This window comes from Salvia splendens, chromosome 5 (genome assembly GCF_004379255.2).
Source record: "Salvia splendens isolate huo1 chromosome 5, SspV2, whole genome shotgun sequence".
NCBI classification, from domain to species: domain Eukaryota; kingdom Viridiplantae; phylum Streptophyta; class Magnoliopsida; order Lamiales; family Lamiaceae; genus Salvia; species Salvia splendens.
Window position 1 is genome coordinate 1723075 of NC_056036.1, and position 18666 is coordinate 1741740.

Genomic DNA, 18666 nt, shown 5'->3' on the forward strand with positions numbered 1-18666 from the left:
TAATTTCGAGTCTTCGAACCATCGTATTTATCATCATGCATTTTGATTGTGATTGATATACGTTGATTTTGTTGACATCAAAGTTGATTTATTTGATTGCTGGTGCAATATTGATCGTTAGAGTTAAGTCATATATATGTTTTTCAATTACGTAAAAAGATATACTATATGAAGTTAGAAGTTAAATTTACTATACATCCAAATTGAGCAAAGCGTCAGGAAAGTCACATGCATTTTCAAAAGCATATGTCATTTTTCATATTTACAACATACTACTCCCTCCGTCTCATAGTAGATGTCACACTTGGGAGATGACACGAGATTTTATGAGATGTTATTTTGTGTGTTAAGTGGTGAGAGAAAATATAATTTTATAATTGATGTGAGAATGAACTTTTTTCCAAATGAGGAAATGTGACATCTTTTGTGGGATAAACTAAAAAGGAAAGTGTGGCATCTTCTATGGGACAGAGGGAGTACTAAAGTTATATCTTTATTTGATTATTAGTACATTTTTTTGAGAGGTGCAAAAATACTTTAATATGCATGTGACTTGTGAGCATGTCTACTATATGTTCAAAAACAAATACGTTCAATTTCTTTATTACCAAAAGGTGGTTTTATTTCATTTTATTGGAAAAATTATATTTGCAGTTGGTAGTCACTGATCAAAATGAAAAACTTATAGAATGCTTTTATTTTATCAAATATATATATGGTGTAATTTTATTGACGTCGTAATTATATTTATATATTACTACTATTATTTAGTCAATTAAATTTACGGTTTTTGTATTTAACATTAAGCTTTAAAAACATGCTCGCACCTTTTTTACCATGAAAACGGAGTATATATTAAAAACCAAAAAAATGCAAAAAACAATAAATAAGACCAACGGATGAAATTAGGCGCTATATATAATTGAGGTTTGTATCTATATTTAAATTATGTTTTTTAGATATTTATATTGTACTTATTCATAGTATCAATTTAATTATAATATATAAATACTCATAAAATGAAAAAAAAAAACATGCTACTTATAGATAGTGAAGTTAAGTGATAAGATAATAATTTGCAGGTGTTAAATCACTGAGAAAAAAATGTTGCGAAACTTATAAGATCATCATTGCCACAAATCCTAAATCAAATTCCGTAGGAGAGTAGATACATGAAAAAAAAACATACTCCACCTCATTAATTTTGTCATTTTCATCCATCTATCATTAATTATTAACTTTCACTTTTATCATATATGATAAATAGACGATACATTCCACTAACTTATTTCACTAACATTTTATTATAAAACCAATAAATAAAAGTATGACTTCATATTCTACTAACTTTTTTAACTCACTTTTTTTTACATTTCTTAAAACTCGTGCCGAAACCAAAGTGAACAGTTAATGAGGGATGATTAGAACCAAAGAAATCACATACGAAATGAAGGCAAGGATAAGGGGCTAAAACAATGATTTTTAAGCAGTATTATGTAGGGCCGAGAGAGGCTTTTATTGGCTCGTTGAAGACCATCACCTAGACCTGCCCAAGGTTTACTGAACCGCTGGTTACGGTTCTGAACCGAAACCGTGAGAATTTACCCGAATCGAAACCATGAGAATTTACTTGAACCGAAACCGTTGATTTTTGAACCGTGGTTCGGTTCAGGTTTAAAAAATTTTGAACCGAAATCGTGCCGGTTCCAAGCGGTTCCAAATCGGAACTGCGAAAAACCGTTGGAAAATCATGAAACTAAGCCGGAATCGCAAAAAACCACCGGTTCGGAACCGTAAAAAACCGCCGAAAACCTGTTGGTTCGGAACCGAAACTGGAGATTTTAGAACCGGAACCGAACCTTCCGGTTCGGCAAATTCTTAAACCGGAACGAGCGGTTCCGAAAGCGTGGGCACCTCTACCATCACCCACTATATATAGGGGTTTTGGATTCAATTATCCTAGAAACTCAACTATGTATAGGGTTTAGGATATCTTACAAACCAAACGCGCCCTTTCTTAAATCACAGTAAACCGAACGCGCACTATTCTTCATTTCTTCTTCTCCTCCTCCTTCCACTCTCTTTCTTTCATCGCAGTTGTGGATTCAGAATATCTGAGGTAAATACTCTCACAAGTATTCATCAATTCATAACGAGCATACAAAATTTCGTATTTGATTTAATAAATGTTTGAATTTTTCGTGATTGAACCCACAAATTGAATAGGATACGAAAATTAGGGATTCGAAACAGTTCAATTTCTCCTTTGTCATCGCTGATTTCTCTTTGCACTTGGAGGGTGATTTTGTAGACGCTTCACTAAATGTGTTTCAGTTACGATTATGGATTTATTTTGTCTTTTGACCTGATTGTAGCGACATCTTTGTGCGTGTGTGTGTGTTTAGGTCCAAGGAGAAATTAGTCTATTATTCTGAGTTTTCGTGTCCATTTTCTTGCTTTTGCAGGGATTCTGTTTCAATTTACATCCATGAATCCATTGACATTGGTGAAGCGTATTCAGAATATAAACAAAAGGGAGGCAACCCTAGGAATATCAGAAGATGCTTCATGGCATGCTAAGTATAGAGACTCTGCTTATGTTTATGTTGGTGGCATCCCTTTTGACTTGACTGAAGGTGATCTCCTTGCCGTCTTTGCGCAGTAAGTGTGTTTCTTTTTCTTCCCTCGCGTGTTCGTATACATTATTTTGTTTTTGTATGTTACTGTTTTGATGGGATCTGATTTGTTTGCTCAATTCATATGTAGGTACGGGGAGATTGTGGATGTTAATCTAATCCGAGACAAAGGTACTGGAAAGTCCAAAGGGTTTGCTTTTGTTGCATATGAGGATCAAAGGAGCACAAATCTTGCTGTTGGTCAGTCAATCTACCTCGTAGTTCAATCTTATTTTCGTGAAGATGTAATCGTGGAATCATATAAGTATTTATTTTGGGGTGAATGTGCAGACAATTTAAATGGAGCTCAAATTTTGGGCCGGACTATTAGGGTTGATCACGTGACCAAATACAAAAAGATGGAAGAAGAGGATGAGGAGACTAGGCAGCAGAAGAGGGAGGAACGAGGTGTCTGTCGAGCTTTTCAGAAAGGGGAATGCAACCGTGGAGATAGCTGCAAATTTTCTCATGATGAACAGGTATGCGTATGAGAGGACATATTCTTTTACTCGCTCTTCATTAATGGTTCACAGTTACTTGTTCTGCTAACTTCTAGGGGATAAATTTGTTTGTTAATAAATAGATTTTGAGTTTATGGTTAAAATGTTCACAGCTGTTGGTATGATTGTTTGGGTACATGACGTTCTTATTATTCCTGAGCTAAATACCATCAGGATTAGATATTTTGTTGATAAATATGGAGTTGAGAGTATGAAACTGAATAGGACTAGGAATATATTACCATGGAGTATTCAGAATGTTGTTGAGTTGCTAAACTTGTTTTTCTTTTTATGTTTTTCAGTAAAAAACTTGCATAGTGTCAGCAAATTATTGTAAGAGATGAGCATTCAATCATTGTAGGGGATTAGTGCTTTGAAAACTTTACCTACCTATTAGTTGCTTCAATGAGTAACCCGAGCCCTTTCAAAACTGAACTTAGCTTCTACCTAGTAGTTAAAAGATTGAAACATGGCCGAAAGATGACAATATGGTCAAGGCTGATATCGAAATTGGTGGAGGTGAAGTGGACTGTTGCATTCCTCTTCCAGCCTCCTGGGTTTTGAGAGTTATGATTGCTTTTGAAATTAAATTGCTGAAATAAAGTAGTACTTACTTAAATGAGCAAGAGTTAAGAAATAGTATCTGATTATTTTCTTGTTCTCAAACCTTTATTCAAAAGAGAGAATTTTATTGTGTGCTCAGCAGCTCAAGAAGAAAATGGTGCAGCAAACTGTAGTTCAACCAGATGGCAATTATGCTTCCATGGCATTTGGAAAATTATCTAAAAAAGCTATTAGAAGATTAGCTCAATCTCTGTTTTTCTCTTATCATTTTGTTTAATTTTTTAATATTCTGCTCATCACGTCATGTTACACTGACCACTTGTCAGAAAACTATTTAACCAATTAGTATCCAGCCTTCCAGCTCTAAGGTTGATCGTGTCCCGGAAACATGGACCAAATATATTAACAGAGTAATGCGAGTAGCAAATTCTACGAACCATTTCATGTACAACTACATGTTTTCAATAATAAGCTCATTTGTTTGTTCTCCAAATCTTCAAGATCCAAAAAGCTTCACCAAACTAGATATTTCTTTTCTTAATCCCTTGTAGATCCCTTCATATGATTTGACTTTCTACTTTATATCCATCCGAACATGTTCTTATGTCATATGATTTATTTTTCTACTTTCAGAAGCAGGGAAGTGCCTCATATTAAACTTTGTGGTTATATGGCCTAGTAATATTGAGTCCCAACATACTGATTGTCTTGGCTGTAGGTATTGTTTTGTTTCTTAAAGTATTTGGTGACGGCAGTGGTTGGTTAAGCTCTTTATTTCCTTTTCATTCTCATTTATTTGTTTCAACGTGTGATTGGCCATGGTGATTGCTATGTCACTTTTCTTGCAAGTGCCCCTTGCACCGCCATCAAGCACTAATTCCCCAACCCTCTCATAAAGCTTCATTTTTTCTTTGGACCAGAGAGCTGCTAATACAGGATGGGGTGCGGAAGAAGATAAACCTTCAAGGTGGGTGCAGGACAAGTTTAAAAATCCAGAAATGGATAGAAGGTCTGGACGACCTAGCCATAGAGGTAATGACGACTATCAACGTCCACGGGGGAATGGCAATAATGAAAGAGCTGAGTTGAATGCAAAAGATGATGAGAGAAGAGGTGTTAAAACACAGTTGGAGCATAAGGATACACGTGATGACTCAAGTACTGATAGAAGGTCGAGATCCAGCTTCAATGAGCCAAACTCCAACGTAGAACGTGGTTGGAGAAATGAGAATAGATCAAGAAAATATGAGTCTGAATCCCATCACCGTGAAGACACATATACTAGAGAAAAGGAAGCTAGGTCAGGTCGTGATAGAGATATATCTAGTAGTAGAGAAAAGGAAGGAAGGTCAGGCCGTGATAGAGATACGTATAGTAGAGAAAAGGAAGGGAGGTCAGGCCGAGACAGGGAAAAGGATGGTAGGTCAGGCCGAGATAGAGATACTTATTCAGACCATCATAGGAGAGAAAAAGATGAAAGAGGTAGATGACATTGTGAACGAATCTCCATGGTTGCTTTTTTTGTTGATGTCATGTACGAGTGGAGGAGTCGACGATAGCGCCTTTCCCCCTGAGAATTATGTACCTGAAAGTAAAAAACGCAAACTGTTACGGTTTGCAGCAGACCATATTTACCTTTTATTCTGGTGTGGTTTGCAGACAAGCATTGCGTTGCCTTCACTCTATTAGGGAGGGATATGTTTGAGAAAATATGCAGGATTCTACTTTCGAGCTCTGCTGCATGTATTGATGATTGCCAGAACATAATTTTGAGGTTTGTATTCCTAATGGAGCAGAAACATTAACCTTTACTGTTGAAAGTTGATGCTTTTGCAGTGTTTAATTGTTTTATTCAGCGCTTTTGAAATTGAAGCCACGTTTCTATGGGGTTTAATAATCCTACTTATTTTTAAACGATAGTATAATATATTTAAAATTCCTCATCAATTCCTCTATATTTAGTAAAATCTGTATGCAATCCAATCTCTCTCTCTCTCTCTCTCTCTCTCTCTCTCTCATTTTACTAATTTTGCATTATAAATCATTGTAATAAAACTACTGTAAAAAGTGTCATTAACCAGCTCAAATTAAATTAAACTTCAGCAAGATCAAACATCACAACTATTCAAAATATATAATGCTATAAGATTTAAATATGAGTTATTTATTTAAACACAAATGGAGAAAAACAAACTTTCAAATAAAGTGAGTGAATAAATTGAATATTTTTGCTCTCTCCCAAAATGATAAGAAAAAAGGTGAAAAGAATACAGTTGAGTTTTACATTCTGCAGAAAATTCAACTATTCACTGCACCTCAAGGAAGATCATAACCTCTCAACAACTAGACAGACCCAATGATTTAAAAAACAAATAGACACAACAACATCCAGAGACAAAAATTTTAGGGCATGATCCACATCCATTTGCATCGACTACATTTCCCGACACGACTGGGGATGCATACACATCGCAAAACTTTTATGCATTTCACCCTCCTGCCAAACCAAAACAGAAAGGATTTCCAAACAGTATCAACTTTTTTACCTTTGACGAGAGACTGTCGTTCGTATAAGAATGGTACAAATGGTGGACACCCGTAATGACCAACGGGCAGGCGGGCAAATGGAACATTCTGATGTAGAAGAACCAATTCACACCAAAATCAAATCCAGGATCCCACCTAGAAAAACTGGAACCGATTGACCAAATATAAACAGACTCCGAGAGCCGCAATTGAGCGACCAGGGAAAATAGGAAATTGGACGACCCTTGGTTTCCTTCGGACACTGACTAACCAAATAATTCAGAGGGTGAGTTCAGCTTTCCGACTGGCCCATCACGAGGCAGCAGCAACTGCACCTGTGGCTTTTTCGGATTTTTTCTTTTCAATCTCCACCCTTCTCACTTCAGCGTGCTGCGCAACACCATTAGCGAGAGCCTGATAGTGAAAATCAAGCGTTTGGCTAATGTTCTGGAACCTCAAAGGATCTGAAGCTTGCAGAACTACAGAATAAAACACAGCAGGAATCAGTATTATGTGAGAAAAAAAATGTCTGATATAAAATAAACGGCAGCAGCTTACCTTTGATAGTATCCACAAAGAAAATGAAAGGATCAACATCATCAATTGGTGATTGTAACTCTTCGTCATCGCTGAAATCATCATCCGAGTCTTCATCATCAAATTCAGTGCTACGGAAAGCCTTGGCCTGCATACAGTAAGTGATGATACCATGAATATTTTCAGAAATCATCGCAGAAACAGCTAAAGTTATGGCTTTTAGAATCTATCCAGTACCCCTAATATGAAGCTTCATGTCCCAGTCTGACTAAGTTATTTATATGCAACATGTTAAATGAAACTTAAATCATTCAATTCAAACCAAATTTCATTATCTTATTCAACAATAGTAGCTTCTTATCACCGTCCAAGCTGAACCAGGTTAAACTAGAGAATAGAAGGATCAAACTGACTAATACAATTATTTTAAAGACCCACCCTGACAGCCAACTTATGAAGTTTAACGCTCTCGGCTTCGCCACCATCCTCAGCATCAACACCCATCTCTTTGTCAGTATCATCACCATCATCATCGTCATCACTTTCGAAATTGTTCATATCATCATCATCTTCTTCACCGTCTTCTTCCTCTTCCTTAGCAGCCTCTGTTGCAACAGACCATATATAAACAAATATATGAAAAATACTATGGTAATAGAGAGAATATAATTGGGGATGAGCTGCATATAATCATGTCAAAGGAACTAACAGTTACCTAATCTATATAGATAACAAGTAGATGAAGAGGATGCCCAGAGAGCCATTTGAGAAAATTAGCAGTGGATAATTAAGTTACTAAAGGACGAACCTGCTACTTGATCCTTATAAGCAACAAGCAGCTCAAGTGTAGACTTGAAAACACGCTCCAATGCTTCTCCCGGTAACTGATCAGCAGGAAGAGGGAGCAAGGATGTCAATCCCAAACAGCATACCTTTTTATCATGTTCTCTGAAAACAAAAAGATATATAAGTAACATTTCAGCGTTAAGGAGAGATGAGATACAACCAAGAAAATGTACCAGAACCTTTTAAAATTAGCCCGTGCTCCACTTTTCTTCGTTTGTTGCAACATCTGGAACCAAAGATTGAAAACTTCTGTGGCAACATTAAGCTTTTGCAGTATGATGAGTGTCAACGAGGCATTGTAGTACAATGAATCAGCAACCTGTCAAAAGATATTGCCTTTTCATTATAAACAACTGGCCACAGCCACATGGTGTAAATCAAAGAACACAAGAAGATGCATACTGAGATGTCATTAATAATTACATCCCAAAAGTTCCATATTGCCAAACAGCCTTGGAAATAACTTGAGAAAAGCATGCTTACCACTTCTATCAATAGGCATTTCAAGTAGGGCTTTTCAGTACGTCGCAAGCGCTCCACAGTTATCCGTAGGTATGGCTCAACCCAGTGATCGACCTGACCTCTGCAGTTCTGGAATAATACTTGAATGAGCTTAGGCGCTGGTTCAATATCGCCATCCTCCAGATTTTTATCAGCCATGACCTGCAGGATCACAAAAATAGTAGTCAGAAAAAATCAACTGGGTCAGGTCCGAATTTGATAAAGCACTAACTAACTTACAGATGAAACCATGGTCCAAAGGCTTTGCTGGTAATCTGGTTCCTTGCAAGTGAGAAAATGTGCGGTACTTCTTGATATATAGTTATCTAATGGCACTAAGATATCTGAGAATTCCACAAAAATAACAAGGTGTAAGGGAAGCTTAACGAAGTGAAATAAGTAACGATATTTCAATTGCCTCGTAATTCAAGATAAAGTGGGGCACATAACATAAACAGCATCAGAATCAGAATTACATTAGCAGAAGAAGTATCCTTCGGGTAAAACTGAATTAAGAGAATATGCATGTATCACAGGTACAGTAGGAAAGTGAATCGATTTACAGCACCGCATCTAGAAGATACATGCAGGAAACTAAACATGTGCAAACTGACAGAAAGGAATATTAAGAAGCATAATGAACAAACTCAACAGACGGCAATTTTTTATCACAAAAATCATTGCCAGAAAACTGCGACATACTTGGGAAAAAATCAATGGCCCAATCAGCCAGGGCTTCCATCATCAACGGCCAAAGGCTCCACATCTCCAGTGATATTGTGGGTGAGAAGAAAGTCATATATGACACTATCTCCAACACTTCCTCAAAGACCTCTGAAAAGAATGCATTGAAGCAAACAAGAAAGATGAATGGTGAGAGCATTCAATCTCAGGTATACCAATCAAACATCTTCATGCATAAATTATCTCATCAAAAATAAGAAACATGAACATAGTCAAAATCCTTCGAAATTTTGTTTTAAAGTGTTCCATTATATATTTTTGATACAGTGAGAATTAGAATCCCCAAATTATATGACCAAAAAGTATCAAGGGATTGAAATACATCAGGGATGATAGGATTAGGAATTATATAAGGTATAAAAGAGGATTATATTAGTGAGAGACATCTAACATGTATTTTGAGGTAGAAATAATACAAAACCTATCTATAAGAAGCACATCCTGTGTTGGCAATAAGATATTAGTGGAAGTTAACAAAGAGGGGTTTACTTCCAAACTATTGTAATATAAAAATAAGATATGAAAAGCAGAATGAATGAGTTGTATGATTATGAATGATTGTATGGTACTCAATTTTATGATGGTTGCAAATGGACTCAACAAATTCTCTGAAAGGAATGGTTTAGTGCAAATATGAGTTTTGACAAATTTTAAAAGGAAACATAGAAGCACCAAAATCAAAATACACACAGTAATCACTAAACATGACAAGGAAATGACAGTTACCTTGCCCATCAGTGGTCAGCATTCTGCGCATTATAGGTAATAATGTAGGCTCAATATGTATAAATAGATCGGGTAGGCTGCTGACTGACTCAAGGATTGTGCTTATGGCACGTAAGCAACCAACAGCAGCCAAAGCGCCAGGATCATCACCTTCCTCATCTGCCTCGGCGGTATTCATGCACTTCCAAAATGCAGCAGCCTGGAAATCAAGTGTAATTATTAAGAGGACAAAACAAATAATGAAGACCAACATACTCATAAACAAGAAAATTAGTGATACCAAGTTTTGGCACAAGCCGAGGGCATATGGAGCCATCTCCTCTCCAAACTTATCAACAATTGTCTCGAGTGTAAACACAAGATCTTCATTCTCAACCTCATTCATAAGTTTGAAAAACTCTAATAAGATTTAAGATGAAAAGGAAAGTTAGCTAGCATGCTCCGAGTTTGAAAAAAAAAGGTACAGGACTTTGTTTTGCGATGTACCATCAAGTAGTTGTGGAAGAATTGGGCGGATCTCACCCAAGTCTGTAAATTTAAAAAAAACGAAGTCAGTGACAAGCCAAGATAAACATAAGACAACAGTAAACCAGGTAAATGTACCATTGCAGGCTTCCACAAAAGAACGCAATGCAAAGACAGAATCAACACGGACAGGAAGTTCCGGGTCACGCATCCCAGCAACAACACTGTGTAATGCTCTTCGGAAGTTGTTCGGGTCAGAGAAATTGATATGTGCATATTGTCCTGCAACCCATGCAGCCTAGAAAATACAGCACGGTTCAATTTAATAAGATAAGAAGTGAACAACGTCATAAATCAAGTGTTATAACAGCATCATACTTTTTTTAAAAAAAGGTGTTTACATTCAATTTAAATTTTTGTGGAAACAATAAGTTAGTCTGCCTTCACTTCACTCATCATATAATATACACAAAATTCAGCGGGATTAGGTTGTGTTTATAATTATACATCAGTCTTATGAGGAATACATTGGAACAAAAAAGAGATGGATTTATGAAATATTTAACTTCATCACCAGCTAAAACCAAGAGTGAGTACAAACAAAGAAAATTTACCTTTGCTCGAAGATGCCCTACAGGACTGCTGAACTCTGGGAAAACATGTTGTACAAGCATTCGCTCCAGCTCAGATTTGTATGGTTCTGTTTGCTTTAGTTTATCACACAAAGCTCCAATAGCAAGAAGAGCACCATCCTTCTGTCTGAAGTTCTTATATTCTGGTGCTGCCTCATCATATCTAGTTTAAGAAATAAGCCAATATATTTCTATCGATCAAATACAACTTATTTGTATCACTCAATTAATATCAAATACAACATATTTGTATCACTCAATTAATATTAAACGCCAAGATGTATATACCTCTTAAAAACCTCTACAATAAAGAATAAGAACTTTTGAAGATTCTCCTTTTGGCGTTTCCTCACCAACTCACTGACAAAATCCATTGCAGCAGTTCTAGGACTATATAAATCCTCAATTATGTCTACAAAAAAATATACAAATATGAAAAATGGTTCAAATATCCAAGCAAAAAACTCTTAACAGATGGCAGTGTTAACTCACCATATCCCTTCCTCACATACTCATGAGGGTCTTCATCCCAGAGCCTTTGATCATTGTCACCAAAGCACATCAGGGGGAAGATGATCTCGAAAAGAACAACATCAAGTCTTGGTTGCAGCTGATTGTACATGTTACTTTTGGAGATACTGCAAAATATTGGGTACATCGGATAGGACTTGTAAAGATCATTGGAAGATCAGAATCGTACAATCTAAAAGCACATTAACTTCTATCTATATGATGTGAAGTGATCAGAAAGTAATCAAAATCATTCAAACGTGGATGGCCAAGCTTGATTCAAATATCAAGAAATAAACTGGATGGATACGGAAACTAATCAAAATCATTCCAACGTGGATGGCCAAGCTTGATTCAAGTATCAAGAAATCAACTGAATGGATACAAATCTTTCTATAGGGGAATTTCAATTAAACTAAACGCTATATATTCTAACCTCGTCAATTTTAGCCTTAGAATCTTAGATAAAATCAATATCAACATTCTGGCATGGTATGGTGCATATTATATGGAATATCTAGCAGTAGCATATGCTTACTCTTAACACACCTAGAGGATAAAAAACATGTGCAATCTAATAAACTACTACTTAATCAACTTAAAGTATGAAATTAACTCAATGGTCGAGGTTGAAGTTAAGTTCAGTTTCATAAATTACACCTGGATTTAGTTGAAAGGTTTTGTTACCCATTATCTATTGCTCAGACATGAATATATGCTCATGGAAACAGGGTAACAGGAATTGAGTGAGTAATCAAGAAAAAAAACAAAATACAAGATCACTTTACAAACCTATTGCTAAGATATTGCAGGATAAGATTGATAACTCTGTCCGGCAAATAGCCTCCAACACGGATCACATTCAACAAATTTAGATGGCACTCCAAAATCTGCCCTGCATAATTCTTCTGGAACATTTGGGCAAAAGCTTTGTTTTCTGGATTTTGGAGTTTCACATCCCCAAACCTGGGAAAAACAAGAGAAAACAGGAGTACTAGTGAGATAAGGTCCAAGTGACCTACATGGCCACAGAATGATGATAGATAAGAACCTACCGAGTGTAAAGACGGTTTAATATGTGAACTGTCCACTTCTTAACTTTCCACCATCCCCATGTTTTTCTTAGCTCAGGATCTTCAGGTTGTCCTTCTGCAGGGACGGGCCTCTCCAATATATTTAAGAAAAGAACCATCCAGGCATTGAATACATTTGGATCAAATAACTGCTTTGGGATCTCCAACTGGTACCAAAATAGTTGAGAGGGATGAGACACGTAGGACAGAGCAGGAACCAAATGCGTTGACTTAATATAACATAGAGCTCTTTTATGGTAGGACTTTCACAAGATGTCATAGTCAGTTTAAAAAAAATGAAAATCTGGATAAAATATAAATGAGCAATTTCCCAGGCATGAGGTATTTTTATCTCAATAATGGTTGTAAACTATTACCAGGAAAAATAATAATTGCTCTAATGCAACAAACTGCAACTAGCGTTCTAGAAAATAAGCTTGAATAGAGAATGTGAGCTTACATATACGGACGACCAGAATATTTTGCAAATCAGCTTGATCAAATCTGCTACTTCAACTGAAGGGTTCGCAACCTGAACAAGCCGGTTAAATATGTTAAGAAGATTAGGAAATGTTTCATCCACTATGTGATTAACAGGTATTCTCTCATCGTCTGATTTGAACCTGCAAATGACAAAAAACAATCACCACAAGCATGACCACAATGTTATCATATCAATCAAATTACAAAAAAAAAGTTACAAAGGATTCTTCTACAGAAGATATATTCTTTTGAAATAAATCCTTATGTTCTATGCTGTGTTAAACGAGTGATATTAAAATGAAAGAGACAGGGAACAGCATATGAACTCACTCATATTTCCTGGAGAGAATCCTAAGCACAAACAGAGCTCCATAAACTTGCTGATCCTGCAAATTATGCTTCACCCAGTGCAAAAGAGCTGGCCATTGTTCTGGGTAATCGGCATGTATAATTGTTTTCAAGCACTCACCCAGCTGTGCTCTGTTTAAGGATGGAAGTTAAATTCCAAAGTCAGTGATATAAAAGGTCACTCTACACCAATTTATTCAAGTGTCACGGCTGCTTTGACATAAATGCACTACTAATCATATTGTATCATCAAAAGGCACGAACAGCACCCTATAACATGCTGACTTTATGTACATGTGTGCTTGTGAAGATGCATTTACCAAGAATTTCCTCTTGAAACTTGCATTTAGTACCAGAGGAGAAAAAGGTAATGATACCTTAGAATTGGTGGAACCTGAGCAATGAAGTTAAGTATGTTCTGTCTCACAACTTCCTTGTCCTCAGGCAAGATCCTTGATTGTTCGCCTAAAGCCCCGTGAAACAAGATTATTCTCAGTATTAACCAGAAGTTCATAAAAGCATATAAGTAATTTGGCTAGCACAATTAAATTTTATCAAAAAGTATCAGTTCTCTTCATTAAAAAGAACAAAGCCAGCTCTTGAGAGATGGACAACAGCAAACTGCCAATGCTTGCAGCAAATCTCCAGAAAAAAGGAGCTGCAAATGCTTGGGACGGATCCGAAAGATATTATCTTTTATTAGTACTTCTTATAGAACTCTCTTAAGCATTATGTATGGTCTTACAGACAGGTACAAGGAAGCCTTTGGCTTGCCACTGAACACTATAAAGTTAGTAGGAAACTTTTATAGCAAATCGAACAAAACAAAAATGCAACTGAATTTGAAGTCAAGATAGTCACTACTTTTAACAACAATAGCAAACGATATTCAAACCCAAAAGTACTCTTCCTTTCACTATTTCCATGTATACCAATAACCTGAAACCAAAAAAGCACACTTGGCAGGAAGCGATGCAGTAGATTAAACTTTTCCCCCAATTACTAAATTTACCTGCTTCATGAGGAGCCCAGTGTTTAGCAATGAAATTCTTGAAGGTAATGCTAGCAACTTGTCTAACAGCTAAATCGCAGCTGGCTTCAACTATGATCTGCAGCAGTCTCACCAAATGCTGGGGCGCAAACTGAATCTGCTAGAGGTAGACCGACAATACACAAGAGTCAAATCTCACTCAATTCCAGCGACACAAGCATCAATCATGCAAACTGAGAAAGTATACTGTCACCAAATTCATTCATCGTAGCCCTTATAATAATAAAAATAAAATAAAAATGTTAACAAAAAAAGGTATATCGCGACCAATCTAAACTGAAGCGGATTCAATCAAAAGCTAGTGTAACCTCAAATCTCACTCAATTCCAGCAACACAAGTGTAAATCATGCAAGCTGAGAAACTGTACTGCCACTGAATTTATTCATCGTAGCTCCTATTATCAAAAATTCTATAATAAAAAACTCATAACGCAACCAATCATAACTGAAGCAGGATCAATCAAATACTAAATCTGCAAAAGGTACACCGACTATACACAAAAGTCAAATCTCATTAGATTCCAGCTACATGAGCATCAATCATGCAAAACGAGAAAGTATACTGCCACCAAATTCAGTCATCTTAGCTCCTATAATCCAAAAAAAAACTGTAACAAGCACGCATAACGCAACCAATCAAAACTAAAGCAGGATCAATCAAAAACAGACTCTGCCAAAGGTACACCGACGATACACAAAAGTCAAATCTCGGCCAATTCCAGCAACACAGGCATCAACCATGCAAACTGAGAATCTATACTGCCACTGAATTCATTCATCGTAGCTCCTATAATCCAAAAATTCTATAACAAAAAAAAGCATAGCGCGACCAATCAAAATGAAGCAGAAGCAATCGAAAACAGAACCTGATTGAGACTCTCTTCAGCTGCCCTCCGTTGGTCGGGATTGGTGCTGAGTGCGCCCTGCAGGATCAGAGCCAAGCTAGGGAGATCCATCCCGCAATTCTATATCCCCAAAACACGCACGAAGAAAACAAGGACGGATAAAATCTAAACCCCAGGAGAAGAAGATTCCGTGGTGTATTAATTCGTATTGATTTCTGTTTCTAGGGTTTAGAGAGAGAAATGGGAGACACCGGGAGAGAAGACAGCGAGGTTTAGAGAGAGAAATGGGAGACACCGGGAGAGAAGACAGCGAAGAATGTGTGTGCAATGATGGTATTTAAATGATTAGGGTTTAGTGAGTGTTGTTTAGCCAACAAATCAAATGAAATTATATTGATATTACTCTATCCGTCCAAAAAAATTATCACTATTTTATCTGACACGGGTTTTAAAAAATATATTAACCTTTCAGAATGTGTAATCGAATTATACCAATTTTTCTGAATAATAAATTTTTGCTTCTTTAGCTTTTTTTCTTTTCTTTACTCTTATTATTATCCTCCCGATATTTATCAATCAGTCAACTACCCCTCAAATTTGAACTCAAATTCTGATCGAAGATGTAGAACACAAAGTTCGGAAGAGGTTAATTGATGGCGATTGAAGAATGGAAACTTGCTGATTTATATACTACTCTATTTGTTCCACCTTAATAGAGACGTTTCATTTTCTGCACCAGTTTTAGAAAAATAATATTCAATAGTTAAATTAGAGAAAAAGTAAAGCGGGAGAGACTATACTGTACAAAGGATGCAGAAAATGAAACGTCTTTATTAACATCGAACACATGGAGTATTGCATAAGTTAGTTTCCTACGGTTTCATACTTCAAAAGATTTGTCCTAGGGACCTCCTGTTGTAACCATTCTTGCCAGCATTGTTCCTCCACGCGCAATGCGCAGTCCAACATTGTTAGATCTAAGACCATCACAGTATCGGGGTCGACAGCGGGATCCATTTCGAGTTTAGAGATAGATAGTGCGAAATAGTGAGAGATTTGGATGTGGTAGGTGTGGTGGGTGTGGATGAAGTTAAATAAGAGAAATGGTATTTATAGTGCCAATTTGGAATTAAAAAAATCGGGCAATCGGCGGTCAGTGCTGCAATAGGCGTCGATCAACCGCCGGTCGTGGTGAGCGCGGTCGAAATGCCGAGCGTGTGGATGGTGGCGTGTGGGAGGGGCGCTACAACAGTGGTTCACCCACAATAAGGGACGAACGAAATGTCAATCAATCGGCTGGCCGATCGTCCTCCTATTGCGAGTGCTCTAATTTCAGGGAAAAAATCTCCAATCTCATCATTATCTCTTTTTCTAGCGGCGACAACTGAATTCACAATGGCTTTAGCTCCATCTTTCCCCTTTTCTTCATCCATATCACTCCACTGTCTCCCTCTCTCTTTCTCTCGAGTTCACGATGACACCTCATTGTCGTTCATCTATGTCTGTTAGCCAACATTGGGCGTACACTGATACCGTGTCGTTGCCACGGTCTAGGTTTGAGGAACATTCGTCCAATCGATACTTCTCTCTATGTTGTGGTCGTTCTTCGCACCACCGCTGCCATGAACCACTACTACTTTCAACGCCGACGTGGTCTGATCCGCCGGTTCCCAGCAATCGTGTTTCGTGCTTTGTCACATCCACACCCTAGAAACCGTCGAGCCGCCGGTTCCCAACAACCATTTATAAAACAAAGTTAATGGCCAATAGTTTTTGGGTGTCTGTGGTCCCATATTCTTTTCTGAGAGTATGAGCATTTGTTTTATGCTCCCCTGGTCCGGCAATACTTGGCGCAAGTTGACTCGACACGTATTTTAAGAAATATAATAGAAAGTTGGTTGAAGAAGTTAGTAGAATGTAGGTCCTACTTTTATACAGTATATTATTTTTATAATAAATGGGAATGAGAATGAGTTGGTGAAACGTGGAGTCCATTACCAAAAGTAGTAAAACATAAGTGTGGCATGTATTTGCGAACAGAGGAAATAGATGTTAACATTTTCAAATTTTAAGATACGCATCTCGTTTCACCATAAAGAGTAATTTTGATGCCCTTATAGATTGTGCTCGTGTAGGGGAAGGTTAATTTATAAGAGCAAAAAGAAGAATTGAAATTATACTCGGGGATTCAATTCATAATTGTGCAAATAGGTAGTAATTTTAAGACGTGTACTCCCCCCGGTTGAGTCGTGCACGTGTTTTAAAAAAGTGTTTGAGTGTCTAATAAATAAATGTTGTAGTGGATGCTGGGACCTACTTTTAATTGAGTGTGTAATAAATAATTATTGTGGTGGATGTTGAGATTCACTTTTAACACTTTTTTAATTACTTTAATGGTATTTTTTATTAGTTTATCCCAACCGGGACACCCGAAATTGATCAACCGAGACTCCTAAAGCGGGACGGAATGAGTATGTACTAGGGGGAGGTTATTTGTGAAGTTAAGAACTGAAATTTTACAGGAGAGTGAGAGAAAGAAATGTATTTTCTTGTGAAATTCGCCCTCCTCATTCCAGCCTTATTCATTGAGGCCTACCATGCTCGTGTCTACCATGGTTGTCTCTACGACGTTCGTGCCCACCACCTCGTTTGTCCTTGCCATGCTCGTGCCTAGGATCTTCGTGTGTACCACTTGCTCATTGCACGGATAACCACCACCTATACTGCCGTAAATGCATGACAATGGTAATCAAATAGTTCGTTTCAATCTCTCGATAATAATCAATCGATGGTCCTTTTTGTACTTCGATTAATCATAGTTCAATATATTCCTCCATCTCGTCATGGTATGCCGCCACTGCTACTATCATGTATCCTCGTACAACCTTTCATTTCATATTTTACCTAGTCATGGCCTAGTATTGGGTTTGTAACATTGAACCGGATTTGCCAATACAAGGTAGTATTAAATTTTCAAAATTTAATGTTTACTCCTCTATTCTCAGCTCCAATTTTTTTTATTTATTATTGAATATTCTCGGTTCAAGTTATTGTACTATGAGTTACACTCTTTGCCGAGTCAACAACTTTCTACGGGTTCATGGAAAACTCATTTGGAGAAGCAATAATGAAGTATTTTATTTAAATATTTAAAATCTTAATTGCTTGTCTAACAGTACGTTGTACTCCACTTCATAGGGCACCGATAGCCATTTTCGAGATTGCTAATTTCATCGAACCAATATTGTACACTGCTTTGGCAAACATATTGCCAACCATTTTTTAGATAATCGGACGAATATATGTTAATTTGGCAAACATATTTCCCAATCGCGTCTTTGATGCAATACGTATTGGGGTCATAGTCAATTTGGATTTTGTCATATAGCTTCTAGTGATGTATGCAATTTCTTGGGTGATCATTCATGATCATTCAAGTCAATTGATCTTTGAGGTATATGATATTTATTTACATATTTTTATAATTTAACTCTATTTGTATTAGTTATATCTTTATCTTATCAAAAATTATACCTCCTCTTATTAAATCAGAAAACTGGTTATAACTTTTTTAAAAAATTGGCATTTCCTACAATAAAAAAAGTAGTACTATTAAAAATCACAAACTTTTTGAATCATG

At 36.8% G+C, this 18666-nt stretch overlaps 2 protein-coding genes across 2 annotated transcripts; one reads left to right on the plus strand and one right to left on the minus strand.

Moving 5' to 3' along the window:
• Positions 1 to 1958: 1958 nt before the first annotated feature.
• Positions 1959 to 5590, plus strand: LOC121805142 (zinc finger CCCH domain-containing protein 25-like). Its single transcript, XM_042204931.1, has 5 exons — positions 1959 to 2119; positions 2466 to 2661; positions 2767 to 2876; positions 2967 to 3154; positions 4660 to 5590. Exons 2-5 carry the CDS (start codon positions 2489 to 2491, stop codon positions 5227 to 5229), a joined length of 1041 nt encoding a protein of 346 aa, XP_042060865.1. The 5' UTR covers positions 1959 to 2119; positions 2466 to 2488; the 3' UTR covers positions 5230 to 5590.
• A 343-nt stretch (positions 5591 to 5933) lies between these two features.
• On the minus strand, positions 5934 to 15338 carry LOC121804533 (importin beta-like SAD2). Its single transcript, XM_042204113.1, has 22 exons — positions 15048 to 15338; positions 14143 to 14278; positions 13508 to 13595; positions 13113 to 13262; positions 12760 to 12922; positions 12282 to 12466; positions 12019 to 12192; positions 11209 to 11354; positions 11005 to 11128; positions 10699 to 10879; positions 10223 to 10382; positions 10106 to 10147; positions 9900 to 10018; positions 9620 to 9818; positions 8852 to 8983; positions 8390 to 8493; positions 8132 to 8311; positions 7828 to 7967; positions 7611 to 7750; positions 7241 to 7407; positions 6824 to 6950; positions 5934 to 6744 (listed from the first exon to the last, which is right to left on the minus strand). Exons 1-22 carry the CDS (start codon positions 15135 to 15137, stop codon positions 6578 to 6580), a joined length of 3114 nt encoding a protein of 1037 aa, XP_042060047.1. The 5' UTR covers positions 15138 to 15338; the 3' UTR covers positions 5934 to 6577.
• Positions 15339 to 18666: the final 3328 nt, after the last annotated feature.